Raw genomic sequence first — 14,835 nt, forward strand, 5'->3', positions numbered from 1 at the left:
ATGAGTATTGTGTGAATACTGTGTGCATATTCTGTGAGTACTGTATGAGTCATGTGTGAGTATTTAGTGAGTACTGTGTAAGTACTGTGAGAGTGTGGTAGTATTGCATGAGTACAGTGTAAGTATTGTGAATACTGCGTAAGTATCATGTGAGTATTCTGTGAGTACTGTAAAAATCATGTGTGAGTACTGTGTGAGTATTCATTGAGCACTGTGTAAGTATTGTGCGAGCATCATGTGAGTATTATGAGTACTATGTGAGTACTTTGCGAGTATTGTGTAAGTACATAGTTCTGTGTGAGTATTTTGTGGGAACTGTGACTTTTCAGTGAGTACTGTGTACTGTATAAGTACTATGTGTGTAATATGTGAGTATCGTGTAAGCACTGCGTGAGTATTGTGTGAGTATTGTGTGAGTACTGTGTGAGTATTGTGTGAGTTTTGTGTGAGTATAGTTTGTGTTGTTTTGTCTGGCCAGATGTTAAAAGAACAGATGATGTAAGGAGCTCAGTTTCCTGTTTGGTGTTTTGTGGGTGTTTAAATGTTTCAGACGTAAGTATGAGTAAGGTCAAAAGGAAGAATCTGAGATTCAGACTGAAGAGAGACGACAGAACGTCTGCTTTTTAAACGCTTTAAGAACTTCTGAATTAAGCAACTCGTCTTTTTACAACCCTGAGAAAAACTCATCATCTCACAGAAAACTCCAATACAGAGAACCAGCAGACCACGTCCAGACCACATCCTCACAACGTCCTCACAGCGTCTACAGAACGTCTACAGAACGTCCTCACAGCGTCTACAGAACGTCTTTTCAGAACTTCTTCAGAACATCTTAACTGCTGTAAGAATGTGATTCCCTACTATTATTATATTATTATTATATTATTATTAGACTTTTTAAGCTTTGATTTGGTTTTAATTTGAGTTTAAGATAATTCAAGATTTATTTATTTAACATTTTTTTATTTACTGATTTAATTTGCATATTATTATTATTGATTAATATTCTTTGTCATTATTCTTTGTATTACTCACCCTCACTGAACTTTAGAGATACAGCCAGGTATGACTGATTTTCAATATTCTGAATTCATACTGGATCAATCTGTCATTTTAACAATGTTTTATGTAAAGATAAAATCCAAAATACATTCTGGATTTATTACAATAGAGTAAGGTGGAGTGAAGCAGCATCAGGTTGACTAACATACAGTAAGGCAAAGTGAAGTAGAGTGAGGTAGAGTGAAACAGAGTGAGAGGAAGAGTGATTTAGAGTGAGGTAGAACAAGGTACAGTAAGGTGGAATATAAAGTAGAGTGAGACAGAGGGACATAAATTGGGGTGAATTGAGGCAGAGTTATGCCGAGTGAGGTTGAGTAAGGCAGAGTGAGGTAGAATGAGGTACAGTGAGGAAAAGTGACGAAAATTAAAGTAGAGTGAGGCAGAGCGAGGTAGAAAAGGAACAGTAAGGTAGAGTGGCGTAAAGTAAATTAATAAAGTGAGGCAGAGCAAGGTAGAGTGACGTAAGTGAGGCAGAGTTAGAATAAGGTATGGTTAGAACGAAGCAGAATGAGGTAGGGTGACAAAGTGACAGAGTTAGGCAGAGTGAGGTAGAACAAGGTACAATGAGGTAGAGTGACGTAAAGTAGAGTGAGGCAGAATGAGGTAGAGCAAGGTAGAGTGATTTAAAGTGAGGTGGAGTGAGCTAGAGTAAGGTAGAGTTAGAGCGCAGCAGAGTGAGGTATAGTGTGGTAGAGTGATGTAAAGTGAAAAGTGAAGTACAGTGAGGTAGAGTGAAACAGAGTGAGAGGAAGAGTGATTTAGAGTGAGGTAGAACAAGGTACAGTAAGGTGGAATATAAAGTAGAGTGAGACAGAGGGATATAAATTGGGGTGAATTGTGAGTGAGGCAGAGTGAGGTAGATTGAGGTACAGTGAGGAAGAGTGATGAAAATTAAGTAGAGTGAGGCAGAGTGAGGTAGAAAAGTAAGGTAGAGTGGCATAAAGTAAATGAAAGTGAGGCAGAGCAAGGTAAAGTGATGTAAAGTGAGGTGGAGTGAGCTAGAGTAAGGTAGAGTTAGAGCGCAGCAGAGTGAGGTATAGTGTGGTAGAGTGATGTAAAGTGAAAAGTGAAGTAGAGTGAGGCAGAGCGAGCTAGAGCGAGGCACAGTGAGGTAGAGTGACGTAAAGTGAAGTACAGTGAGTCAGAGTGAGGTAGAGTGAGGCAGAGTGATTTAAAGTGAGGCAGAGTGAGTTAGAGGTTATAGAACAGCATTACCCACAGTTCACAGTTTTTGTTTGTATCGTTTACGTCTTTTATCATTGAGCTAGATTAGCGTAGATGAATTTTAGCGGAATATGAAGCTAAAGTAAAGGGTGCACTGAGGCTATAATACAATCTTAAGGCCATTTAAGGTGGAATGGCTAAATCCTGTTAGCATAAAAGTAGCGAGTCTCAGTTTTATTCTCCTTTTCACAAGAGCTCTCTTCACCGGGATCATTAGAATCATTTTTAAGGAGATAAAACCTGAACGTGATTTTAGCAGATTTTAAAAAAGCTCGCAAACTTCTTACGATCACATCAATCAAATGTACACTGGAGTGCACTGCATCCATAATGATACTGCTGGGACATTTAAGGTGGAACAACCCAGAAATTTGTTGAGATAAAGTTTACAGGTTTATGTGAAATGGACAAAACTTCTAAAACAGATCTGAAGAAGATTAAATTCCAGTTAAAATTAGAGTTTCTCTGTTTCTTCTGTTAAATTAACAGAGTTTCTGTATCAGACAGAGTCTCCACATCACTCCACTGAGTTTCCTTCAGAAGAACATCTGAACAGAGATGGCGTCTCCTAGAAGGACGGAGGACGTCTACCAGACCCTCCACCATCCTCCAGCAGTGAGGAACCTCCACAAAGAACCCGGTGAGACCTAGCGTTACCGAACACCACCACCCCCAGAACTATGATCACAATTTTATTTTAATTTTATATAATTTACTAATTTAATTTAATCTTTATTTTATTAAGTCCTGCTGTATTGTGTCTCCTACAGGATCAGAGAGGAGCAGCAAGCTGATGATGATGCTGATGATCTTTAACTCTCTGTTATTGATCGCTGTATTGATCCTGATTGGACTCTTTTACAGTAAGTAGGTTTTAATTATCCTGAGATAACGCTTAAACTCCTCTGATACTCTGCTGGTACGAGTGGAATAAACACAGCAGTGCTGCTGGAGTTTTTAAACACATCAGTATCAACGCTGGACTGAGAATAGCAACCACCAAACAATACTCTCCACCAAAAGATCCTAAAAAATACCTAGCAACACCCTAGCAGCCACTTAGCATCACCCAAGCAACCACCTTACAAATACCTATCCCCACCCAACCTACCAACCAGCATTATCCTAGGATCCACCTAACAAATACCTAGCCATCCCCTAGCAACCACTAGGCAAAACCCTGTAAATACCCCTAGCAACACCAAAGAAACCACCCTACAAATACCTAGGCTCACCCAACCTGCTATCTAGCAATAGCCTAGAAACCACCTTACAAATACAAAGCAACACCCTAACAACCACCAGGCAATACCCTGTAAACGTATTAATAAATGCCAACTAAAACACATTAACAACCACCAGGCAATACCCTGTAAACATTTTAATAAATACCTAGCAAAACCCTAGAAACTGTTACGACTTAAGCATCACCAAAGCAACGTCGGGGTCTGAGCTAAAAATCACAGCAAACAAGAAGAAACACTGATGTAATAACTGATGATGCAGAACTAAAATCCAAAATAGAAATAAAATATACTGTAATCTTCCAAAGACAGCAGTCGAAACCCCCCACCACCAGCACCGACTCTTTTTAGAGATTTTTCCTAAAATACATCATTCATTATTTATATATATATATATATATATATATATATATATATATATATATATATATATATATATATATATATATATATATTTTTTTTTTTTTTTTTTTTTTTTTTTTTTTGCTCAGTACTAATCAGTGGCGATTGCTCTAAGACTGCAAGGGAAGCTCAGCTTCCCCTAAAATGTAAAAAAAATAAGTGATTAAATATATACTGTTGTGTGTACATGTCACTGATTAAATATGCGCTACACCGCGCTGAACTTAGTTCAGAATCAGCTTCTTATCACTGGTAACACCGCGGCTTTCCTCTCACTCATTCCCGCAGCTTCACAGCGCTGCTTTAAACAGTGCACAGACTTCAATAGCGGAGCAAAGCGCGCGGCCAAACCAGACGAGTCATTGGATAAATGCTGGGCTTTGTCCCGCCCATCGGACGCTCAGCGTCTCTGGGGGTCTATGGAGCAGTGGGCTGGCCTCGGCCGGCCCGGACGCTCAGCTTCTGCATGGTGATTGGATGATCTGTCTGAGGCGGAGTCCCTTTTTGATTGACAGCGAAATGAGCGAATCAGCGATCTTTTAGTGTAAAAATCCATTTGATAGTCTTCCTTACGAAGAAAAACTTAGTTAAACAGCAGCAGGGCAGATCAACTGCTCAGATTAATTTGGTGTAAAAGGTGGGAAAAGTAACAGGTATTTTCAGCTGTTCTGGGATGATAAAGTGAGCTGGCTGACTGGAAGTGCTGTAACAAATAAAATGTACTGATGGCCATTCCTCTTGATGAATCTCAGGACATAAATGAACAGGGGCCAGTAGTAAGTATTGTGTTATTATTAAAAATAATTTAAATAATTTAAATTAATAAAGGGATTATTTAAGGAAATTTGCCTGCATTTTTTTTCTTTACCAACTTTACCAAAGATTTTGCGTAATGTTTTTTTTTTATTGATCATTTTATGTTTATTCATGTCATAGCGTCTTTTTTATGTAATTGTTCAATGTAAAGAATGGGTACCTTTTTGTTGTTTAGTGAAAACTTGAAAATAATGCCTTTTGTTTACAAAAAAAAAAAATCTCAGGGAGAGTAGAATTTACGTATAAATAAAACTACATATGTTAAGGCCGAAATTGAGCTTCCCCTCCTTGAAAAACCAGCATCCGCCACTGATACTAATACACCATGTATCAAATTTTTAGCAAAAAACCCAACAATCCTTGTAAAAGAAAAGTGCATTAAAGCATATTTTTAAAAGTACATGAAAAAGTACAGACCTTCAACATTAAAATTAATATGTACTTAATATATACTAAATTTACTATTTTGAAACAATTTACGGCAACTTTAGTATATTTCAATTGTAATTAGGCTATAATTAAATACAACAAAAGCATTAGATTGTGCTTTTGAGTGTTTTTTTTTTGTATAACTATATAAGGGAACCAACAAAAAATATTCTAAAAACCTCTTAACAAATGCCTAACAACACCTTAGCAGCCACTTAGCATCACCAAAGCAACCACCTTACAAATACCTAGCCTCACCCAAACAACCAACTAGCAAAGTCCTAGAAACAACTGTAAAAATAGCTAGCAACACCCTAACAACCACCAGACAATATCCTGTAAATGTATTAAAAAATACCTGGCAACACCCTAGAAACCATCTTACAAATAACTAGCTACAGCCTACCTACCCCCTAGCAACACCCAAGTGTATAGCAATATTCTAATAAACTTCTACTAAATGCATAGCAGCAGTATTTTAGAACCCACCTGTCCAATTACAGGCAACACCATAGCACCCACCTAGCAATACCTTAGAAACCACCAAGTACCCATTGTAGAAGCAGTATTAGCATTACCCACTAACCCCACTAAGCGCTAGCTCTTTCGCCATTCAGAAGTGAGTATTATCAGCCTGTACACTGAAAAATTATGAGTAAAATTTACTTTAAAAAGTTTCAGAACTTTCTGCATTTGCTTTTTTTAAGTAAATTTAATTTCAGATAAATTTAAGTAACTTTAACTTGTTTTCAAGATTTAAATGTTACACAGAGTAAATAAGTGAACCGAACTTCAGTCAATCCTTTCTTTTAGTAAACTTTACTTCATTTATTTTAATCCTTTCTTTTAGTAAACTTTACTCTATTTATTTTTATTGAATCAATCCTTTCTTTTAGTAATCTTTACTTCATTTATTTTAATCCTTTCTTTTAGTAAACTTTACTTCATTTCTGCATACAATATTACCTAATTACAATTACTTAATTACTCAAATAATTTATGATATGAAATATATTATAATTCCTAAAATTCAAATATTTTTAGTTAAAACACACATATTACACTCTCTCAGCACATGGATAGCATATTTAGTATACTAAAGTAAATTTTACTCATCATTTTTTTCTGTGTAGCCTGCTGCTAACCCCTGCTAGCACTGCTGGAGCAGTATTAACATTAGCCACTATCCGTGCTAAGCACTGGCTTTTTGGCCATTCAGGGACGAGTATTATCGGCCTGCTGCTAACCTCAGCTAGGACTGCTGAAACAGCATTAGCATTAGCCGCTAACTGCGCTAAGTGTTAGCTCTTTCGTCGCTCAGAAACGAGTAAATTGGACTGTAGCCTGCGCGTTTAGTGTGTTAAAACAAGCTATGTGGGAACAGACACTGTTCAATATCGCCCTGGCTTACCGGAACACTCAGGTTTCCTCACGGTGAATTTACACTGCTCCGACGCGACAACGCACAGCGACGGATCCCATTCATTTTCAATGGGAAGCGCCGCCTCCGTCAGACGCAGTCGCGCGGTGCATCATGGGTCCGACGCGTCGAGAGCGGGGGATGCGATGCGATGAAAAGTTGAGCCGAGCTGAACTTTATGCAAATGAGTCCGTCCAACGCAATGCGTCTATCCAATCAGAGAGCAGGTGTTGGCCTGTAACGCGTCCTCAGCGCAGCGCATGAAAACATTTTAGTTCCGCTTTCAAGCGTCCAGAGAAGCCTGGAAGAGAAGTTTCAGGCTTCCCTGTTCTTTATAAAACCCCTGCTGATTCACAGGGACTCTGTCAGCGAGGAGAAAGGCTGCTGTGATTGTTGGAGTCTCTGGTGGGTTTTTAAAATATTAATATGTAATTTAATTGGAAAAGTTTGCTTTTTTCAGCTTATATACTGCTCACTAGACAGTGTAATGAAGCTCATTCAAACATTTATATCTATAAAGACACATTTATATTTATTAAGTATTGGAAATAATAATAGCTTATATAAAAAGCATTTCCCATTTATTAAAACGATTTAATTGGACGACGCAGGGAACGCCTTTGTCACGCCCACATGCGACCGGTTGGAGGGGGGTAGTGCGACCATGTGCGTTTTCGCGTCGGAGCAGTGTAAATGCTGCAGCACCCAGCCTTAGTGTAAATCTGGAAATCTAAGCTTACTGTAAATAAACAGAAGTGCTTTACTCACCCAAATAAACCGTTTTCAGGAGAGAAATCTGTGTAGATTAACATCCAGCACTCGATTAACTTTAAAAGAAAATGTTTTTTTTAAGAATTACAGGTTTGTTTACTTAGCTTAGCTTAGCTTTACAGGTCTCAACACCCAGTGGGGAGACTTGCTGAATTAGAAGCAAAACATAGCGTCACCCCTGTTCCTTACTAGTGTTGCTTAATGCGACTACACAGCAAAAAATTCAGGTGTTAAATTAACTCCCACAGAGTTGATTTTAACTCTTTTTCGCGGTTTATATAGCTTCACACTCTTTGGAGTTAAAGTAACACTTTTAAAATAGTTCAACATTTAACACCTTAGAGCCAGAGTTCCTTTTTAACTCACATTTATATTTCTTTAACTTCCTAAATTGTTACACTAACACTGAAAAAAGTTTAAAAATATATATAAATGAAGAGAAGATTAGTCAATTGATATGACGTTTTTTTATTATTTAATTATTATTCAGGACAGGTTAGTGTGTAATTTTCCATTGTATTTCTTAGTACATTACCAACTCTTTATCACAATTTACTGTACAAAGGATGGTAACTTGCTCTTATAGCCTACAATATATTGGCTAGACAAACAACCATTAAATAAAGTATAACACAATACCCAATGAAAGGAGCCCTGGTGGGCAAGATTTCACACTGATGGTAAGTTAGGATCTAGGGGACACACCCATTATGCAAATAATGTGTTTAACTGGGCGGAGTTTAATTAAATCTCTGTGGAGTTGGCCAGTATTTATTGGGTTTAGTGGGATTAACACTGAAATATTCAACTCTGTCAAATAACTCCAACACTGAACACCATTTAAATCTGAAAGAGTTAAAATCACACTTTGAGAGTGTTTTTGCTGTGTAATATTATATAGTGTGAAAAATACGGTAATCAGAGATGATTAGATGTATAAACACTGCAGTTTCTCTGGTTTATAACAGACGTTATCACAAAGCATATTATCAGAGATCCAGGTCTGATCTACAAATGACAGCAAACCAGACAAAACACTCTCTCTCAGCAAGAAGAACAAACTTCTAGTGGAACAAAGTTTCAAAAAGGGGAACCCACATTCCTGTGGGTGATATTGAAAAAGCACAAAAAAATGTGAAAAAATAACTGGTGATGCAGAACTGAAACCAATACAGAAATAGAAAATACTGTAATCTTCCAAAGACAGCGGTCGATTCCGCCTGGAAACCCCCCACCACCACCGCCCACCGTTTTCAGAGATTGTTCCTAAAAATATTTTATTCATCAAATTGCTAGAAACACTCTAACAACCACCAGAAAATACCCTGTAAACATGTTTACAAATATGTAGCATCAGCAAAGCAACCACTTTAAAAATACCTAGCCTCTTCCAACCTACCAACCAGCAATGTCTTTGAATCCACTTTACTAATAGCTAGCAAACCCTAAAAACCACCAGAAGATTCCAGTTAGCATCACCAAAGCAACCAACTTACAAATATCTAGTCGTGCCCAACCTACCAACTATTCATGTCCTAGAAACCACCCTACAAATGGCTAGTAACACCCTAATAACAACCATGCCATACACTGTAAACCTCTTCACAAATATCTAGCAACACCTTAGAGGCCACTTAACATCACCAAAGCAACCACCTTAGAAATACCTAGCCATACCCAACCTACCAACTAGCGTTATCCTAGAATCCACTTTACAAATAGAAAGCAACACTTTAACAACCACCAGGCAGTAATCTGTAAATGCATTAATAAATACCTAGCAACACCTTAGCAGCCACTTAACATCACCAAAGCAACCACCTTAGAAATACCTGGCCTCATCCAACCTTCAAACTAGCAATATCCTAGAAACCACCATACAAATGGCTAGTAATACCCTACCAACCACCAGGCAAAACCCTGTAAATGTATTAATACCTAGCAATGGCTTAGCAGCCACCTAACATCACCTAAGAAACCACCTTACAAATACCTAGCCTCACCCACCCTACCAACTAGCACTATCCTTGAAAACACCTTACAAATAGAGAGCAACACCCTAACAACCACCTAACAAAAAACAAGCACCTGCATAGCAATAATCTCGTAACCTATTACCAAACGCATAGCATCAGTTTCCAGGTAACACCTTAGCACGTAGCATCACCCATGTAGCAATACCCTAGAAACCACCAAATACCTATTGTTTGTTGCTAAACCCACTCCACTCGTAACTCATTTGTTGTGCAGTTCTGAAGAAGGATTTTCATCCAGAATGTAATCACTGGATTTGTTGTATCTGTGATTTTTTCAGGGCCGGTATTGGAGGAGAATAAAGGGGCGTGGCTTCTTCATGACAATTCTTTCTATTTACTCTGGGAGGCGAAAGGAGACTGTACTAAAGCAGCGAACTACTGTAGCGCCAAAGCATCCAACATCAGACTCGCTGTACTCACACCTAAACTAAGGGTAATTTATCACCTGAGTATTAAGTGATCAAATTCAGAATATAGATGTTATGTATCACCATTAGCATGAATCCCTAACAAATACCTAACAACACCCTATAAACCACCCAACAATATACTAATAGCCACATAGCAATGGCCTAGAAACGACATATACAGTACACATATTAACAGTTATTTAGCAACAGCCTATAAACCAGTTAATGCCTAGCAATACCATGTTAACCACCTAGCAATACCCTATTAACAGTTGACGGTGTGTGTGTGCAGGACTGGATAATTACTCAGGCTAAAGGAAGAAGGCTCTTGGTTGCAGAGGTGAGTTTAAACCACAGGGGATGTGTAATGGAGTGATCTGGGGGTGAGTAACTGACTGTAGAGTGATGTGGGGAGTATAGTGGAGTGATCTGGGGGTGAGTAACTGACTGTAGAGTGATGTGGGGAGTGTAATGGAGTGATCTGGGGGTGAGTAACTGACTGTAGAGTGATGTGGGGAGTGTAGTGGAGTGATCTGGGGGTAAGTGACTGACTGTAGAGTGATGTGGGGAGTGTAATGCAGTGTTCTGGGGGTGAGTAACTGACTGTAGAGTGATGTGGGGAGTGTAGTGGAGTGATCTGGGGGTGAGTAACTGACTGTAGAGTGAAGTGGGGAGTGTAGTGGAGTGATCTGGGGGTGAGTAACTGACTGTAGAGTGATGTGGGGAGTGTAGTGGAGTGATCTGGGGGTAAGTGACTAACTGTAGAGTGATGTGGGGAGTGTAATAGAGTGATCTGGGGGTGAGTAACTGACTGTAGAGTGATGTGGGGAGTGTAGTGGAGTGATCTGGGGGTGAGTAACTGACTGTAGAGTGAAGTGGGGAGTGTAGTGGAGTGATCTGGGGGTGATTAACTGACTGTAGAGTGAAGTGGGGAGTGTAATGCAGTGATCTGGGGGTGAGTAACTGACTGTAGAGTGATGTGGGGAGTGTAGTGGAGTGATCTGGGGGTAAGTGACTGACTGTAGAGTGATGTGGGGAGTGTAGTGGAGTGATCTGGGGGTGAGTAACTGACTGTAGAGTGAAGTGGGGAGTGTAGTGGAGTGATCTGGGGGTGAGTAACTGACTGTAGAGTGATGTGGGGAGTGTAGTGGAGTGATCTGGGGGTAAGTGACTAACTGTAGAGTGATGTGGGGAGTGTAATAGAGTGATCTGGGGGTGAGTAACTGACTGTAGAGTGATGTGGGGAGTGTAGTGGAGTGATCTGGGGGTGAGTAACTGACTGTAGAGTGAAGTGGGGAGTGTAGTGGAGTGATCTGGGGGTGATTAACTGACTGTAGGGTGAAGTGGGGAGTGTAGTGGAGTGATCTGGGGGTGAGTAACTGACTGTAGAGTGATGTGGGGAGTGTAGTGGAGTGATCTGGGGGTGAGTAACTGACTGTAGAGTTATGTGGGGAGTGTAGTGGAGTGATCTGGGGGTGAGTAACTGACTGTAGAGTGATGTGGAGAGTGTAGTGGAGTGATCTGGGGGTGAGTAGCTGACTGTAGAGTGATCTGGGGAGTGTAGTGGAGTGATCTGGGGGTAAGTGACTGACTGTAGAGTGATGTGGGGATTGTAGTGGAGTGATCTGGGGGTGAGTAACTGACTGTAGAGTGATGTGGGGAGTGTAGAGGAGTGATCTGGAGGTGAGTAACTGACTGTAGAGTGATGTGGGGAGTATAGTGGAGTGATCTGGGGGTGAGTAACTGACTGTAGAGTGATGTGGGGAGTATAGTGGAGTGATCTGGGGGTGAGTAACTGACTGTAGAGTGAAGTGGGGAGTGTAGTGGAGTGATCTGGGGGTGAGTAACTGACTGTAGAGTGATGTGGGGAGTGTAGTGGAGTGATCTGGGGGTGAGTAACTGACTGTAGAGTGATGTGGGGAGTGTAGAGGAGTGATCTGGAGGTGAGTAACTGACTGTAGAGTGATGTGGGGAGTATAGTGGAGTGATCTGGGGGTGAGTAACTGACTGTAGAGTGATGTGGGGAGTATAGTGGAGTGATCTGGGGGTGAGTAACTGACTGTAGAGTGAAGTGGGGAGTGTAGTGGAGTGATCTGGGGGTGAGTAACTGACTGTAGAGTGATGTGGGGAGTGTAGTGGAGTGATCTGGGGGTGAGTAACTGACTGTAGAGTGAAGTGGGGAGTGTAGTGGAGTGATCTGGGGTGAGTAACTGACTGTAGAGTGATGTGGGGAGTGTAGTGGAGTGATCTAGGGGTGAGTAACTGACTGTAGAGTGATGTGGGGAGTGTAGTGGAGTGATCTGGGGGTGAGTAACTGACTGTAGAGTGATGTGGGGAGTATAGTGGAGTGATCTGGGGTGAGTAACTGACTGTAGAATGATGTGGGGAGTGTAGTGGAGTGATCTGGGGGTGAGTAACTGACTGTAGAGTGATGTGGGGAGTATAGTGGAGTGATCTGGGGGTGAGTAACTGACTGTAGAGTGATGTGGGGAGTATAGTGGAGTGATCTGGGGGTGAGTAACTGACTGTAGAGTGATGTGGGGAGTGTAATGGAGTGATCTGGGGGTGAGTAACTGACTGTAGAGTGATGTGGGGAGTGTAGTGGAGTGATCTGGGGGTAAGTGACTGACTGTAGAGTGATGTGGGGAGTGTAATGCAGTGATCTGGGGGTGAGTAACTGACTGTAGAGTGATGTGGGGAGTGTAGTGGAGTGATCTGGGGGTGAGTAACTGACTGTAGAGTGAAGTGGGGAGTGTAGTGGAGTGATCTGGGGGTGAGTAACTGACTGTAGAGTGATGTGGGGAGTGTAGTGGAGTGATCTGGGGTAAGTGACTAACTGTAGAGTGATGTGGGGAGTGTAATAGAGTGATCTGGGGGTGAGTAACTGACTGTAGAGTGAAGTGGGGAGTGTAGTGGAGTGATCTGGGGGTGATTAACTGACTGTAGAGTGAAGTGGGGAGTGTAGTGGAGTGATCTGGGGGTGAGTAACTGACTGTAGAGTGATGTGGGGAGTGTAGTGGAGTGATCTGGGGGAGAGTAACTGACTGTAGAGTTATGTGGGGAGTGTAGTGGAGTGATCTGGGGGTGAGTAACTGACTGTAGAGTGATGTGGAGAGTGTAGTGGAGTGATCTGGGGGTGAGTAGCTGACTGTAGAGTGATGTGGGGAGTGTAGTGGAGTGATCTGGGGGTAAGTGACTGACTGTAGAGTGATGTGGGGATTGTAGTGGAGTGATCTGGGGGTGAGTAACTGACTGTAGAGTGATGTGGGGAGTGTAGAGGAGTGATCTGGAGGTGAGTAACTGACTGTAGAGTGATGTGGGGAGTATAGTGGAGTGATCTGGGGGTGAGTAACTGACTGTAGAGTGATGTGGGGAGTATAGTGGAGTGATCTGGGGGTGAGTAACTGACTGTAGAGTGAAGTGGGGAGTGTAGTGGAGTGATCTTGGGGTGAGTAACTGACTGTAGAGTGATGTGGGGAGTGTAGTGGAGTGATCTGGGGGTGAGTAACTGACTGTAGAGTGATGTGGGGAGTATAGTGGAGTGATCTGGGGGTGAGTAACTGACTGTAGAGTGATGTGGGGAGTGTAGTGGAGTGATCTGGGGGTGAGTAACTGACTGTAGAGTGATGTGGGGAGTATAGTGGAGTGATCTGGGGTGAGTAACTGACTGTAGAGTGATGTGGGGAGTATAGTGGAGTGATCTGGGGGTGAGTAGCTGACTGTAGAGTTATGTGGGGAGTGTAGTGGAGTGATCTGGGGGTGAGTAACTGACTGTAGTTGTAACTCTACAGGATGAGAGTGTGAGTGGGTGTAAACTGGTTGGAGATCAGGTGAGCTTGGAGACGCCGTTTATCCCTGGAGAAGAACAAGGCTGGGTGTGTGAACACCTTCACCAGGTAGAGGCTTTACAGGGAATACCTGGCCCACCTGGACCTTCTGGAAAAGCTGGATCACCTGGACGAGATGGGTCACCTGGAATACCTGGACCACGTGGACCTTCTGGAAAAGCTGGATCACCTGGACGAGATGGGTCACCTGGACGAGATGGGTCACCTGGACGAGATGGATCTCCTGGATACCCTGGACCACCTGGACCAATGGGGATAGCTGGACCACCTGGACGTGATGTAACATGTGCACCTGTGTATGGTTGATTATCAGAATTTTACAGAGTTCAAAGAATAAAATTATTTTTTTGGAATTACGTGAACTTTTTGCTCAGGTCTTCTTCCTCCTGTCCATACAGGTTTCCTCCAGGTACTCAGATTTCTTCGCACCTTCCAAAAAATACACCTGGCAGGTGAATTAGCTGGGCTAAATTACTCCTAAACCAATTACCCCTAATTAAGTAGGTGTTTGGGTGGTACCCTGCTATGGGGGTATTGATGCTTGGAGCCCAATGATTCCAGGTGATCTCCAGACCCATCCCTACCTTCAGCAGGTTGAAGTAGAAGAAGCAAGTAAACAAGATTAAATAATATCAATAATGGTGTCTACTGTAACTGTAGATTAATTACAGAGCAGTACAGGTACAACAGATTACAGTGCTGGTGATTCTGCATCTACTGTAACTGTAGATTAATTACAGAGCAGTATGGGTACAACAGATTACGGTGCTGGTGATTCTGTATCTACTGTAACTGTAGATTAATTACAGAGCAGTACGGGTACAACAGATTAAAGTGCTGGTGATTCTGTATCTACTGTAACTGTAACACATTATCTAGAACGATTTGCATGATTGGTAAACAAAAATGAGAGACACCACCTCTGTCTAATTCAGGGAACTTTCCCATCTGTTTCCATTTGAAACAGCTTTATGTTTTTAGAAAAATCGGGTGTTTTGTGAAGCATTCAGTTTAAACAGAAAACACACAGCAGAAAAATACACTCTTCAAACCATTTTTCCTTTAAATTGCGCTGTAATTTCACACAAGACATGCAATACAATTATTTGAATAATGTGAATAGTTAGCTCACTATCATGGTTGCTAAGCAACAGCTCACCAGCTTGCTGGCTC

At 41.4% G+C, this 14,835-nt stretch overlaps 1 protein-coding gene across 1 annotated transcript; it reads left to right on the top strand.

Annotated features, from left to right (window-relative positions):
* The first annotated feature begins 318 nt into the window (after positions 1-318).
* On the top strand, positions 319-13,968 carry LOC111190479 (collagen alpha-2(IV) chain-like). Its single transcript, XM_049465198.1, has 6 exons — positions 319-841; positions 2,790-2,926; positions 3,057-3,149; positions 9,683-9,837; positions 10,107-10,154; positions 13,606-13,968. Exons 2-6 carry the CDS (start codon positions 2,845-2,847, stop codon positions 13,966-13,968), a joined length of 741 nt encoding a protein of 246 aa, XP_049321155.1. The 5' UTR covers positions 319-841; positions 2,790-2,844.
* The last annotated feature ends 867 nt before the right edge of the window (positions 13,969-14,835 follow it).

Source organism: Astyanax mexicanus, chromosome 1 (genome assembly GCF_023375975.1).
Source record: "Astyanax mexicanus isolate ESR-SI-001 chromosome 1, AstMex3_surface, whole genome shotgun sequence".
NCBI classification, from domain to species: domain Eukaryota; kingdom Metazoa; phylum Chordata; class Actinopteri; order Characiformes; family Acestrorhamphidae; genus Astyanax; species Astyanax mexicanus.

Bases quoted from the DNA above. Each gene is read 5' to 3' on its own strand.
- LOC111190479 (XM_049465198.1), top strand. From the start codon at position 2,845: ATGGCGTCTCCTAGAAGGACGGAGGACGTCTACCAGACCCTCCACCAT. The intron at 3,150-9,682 runs GTAAGTAGGTTT...TGATTTTTTCAG, and splicing joins CCTGATTGGACTCTTTTACA to GGCCGGTATTGGAGGAGAAT. The intron at 9,838-10,106 runs GTAATTTATCAC...GTGTGTGTGCAG, and splicing joins TACTCACACCTAAACTAAGG to GACTGGATAATTACTCAGGC.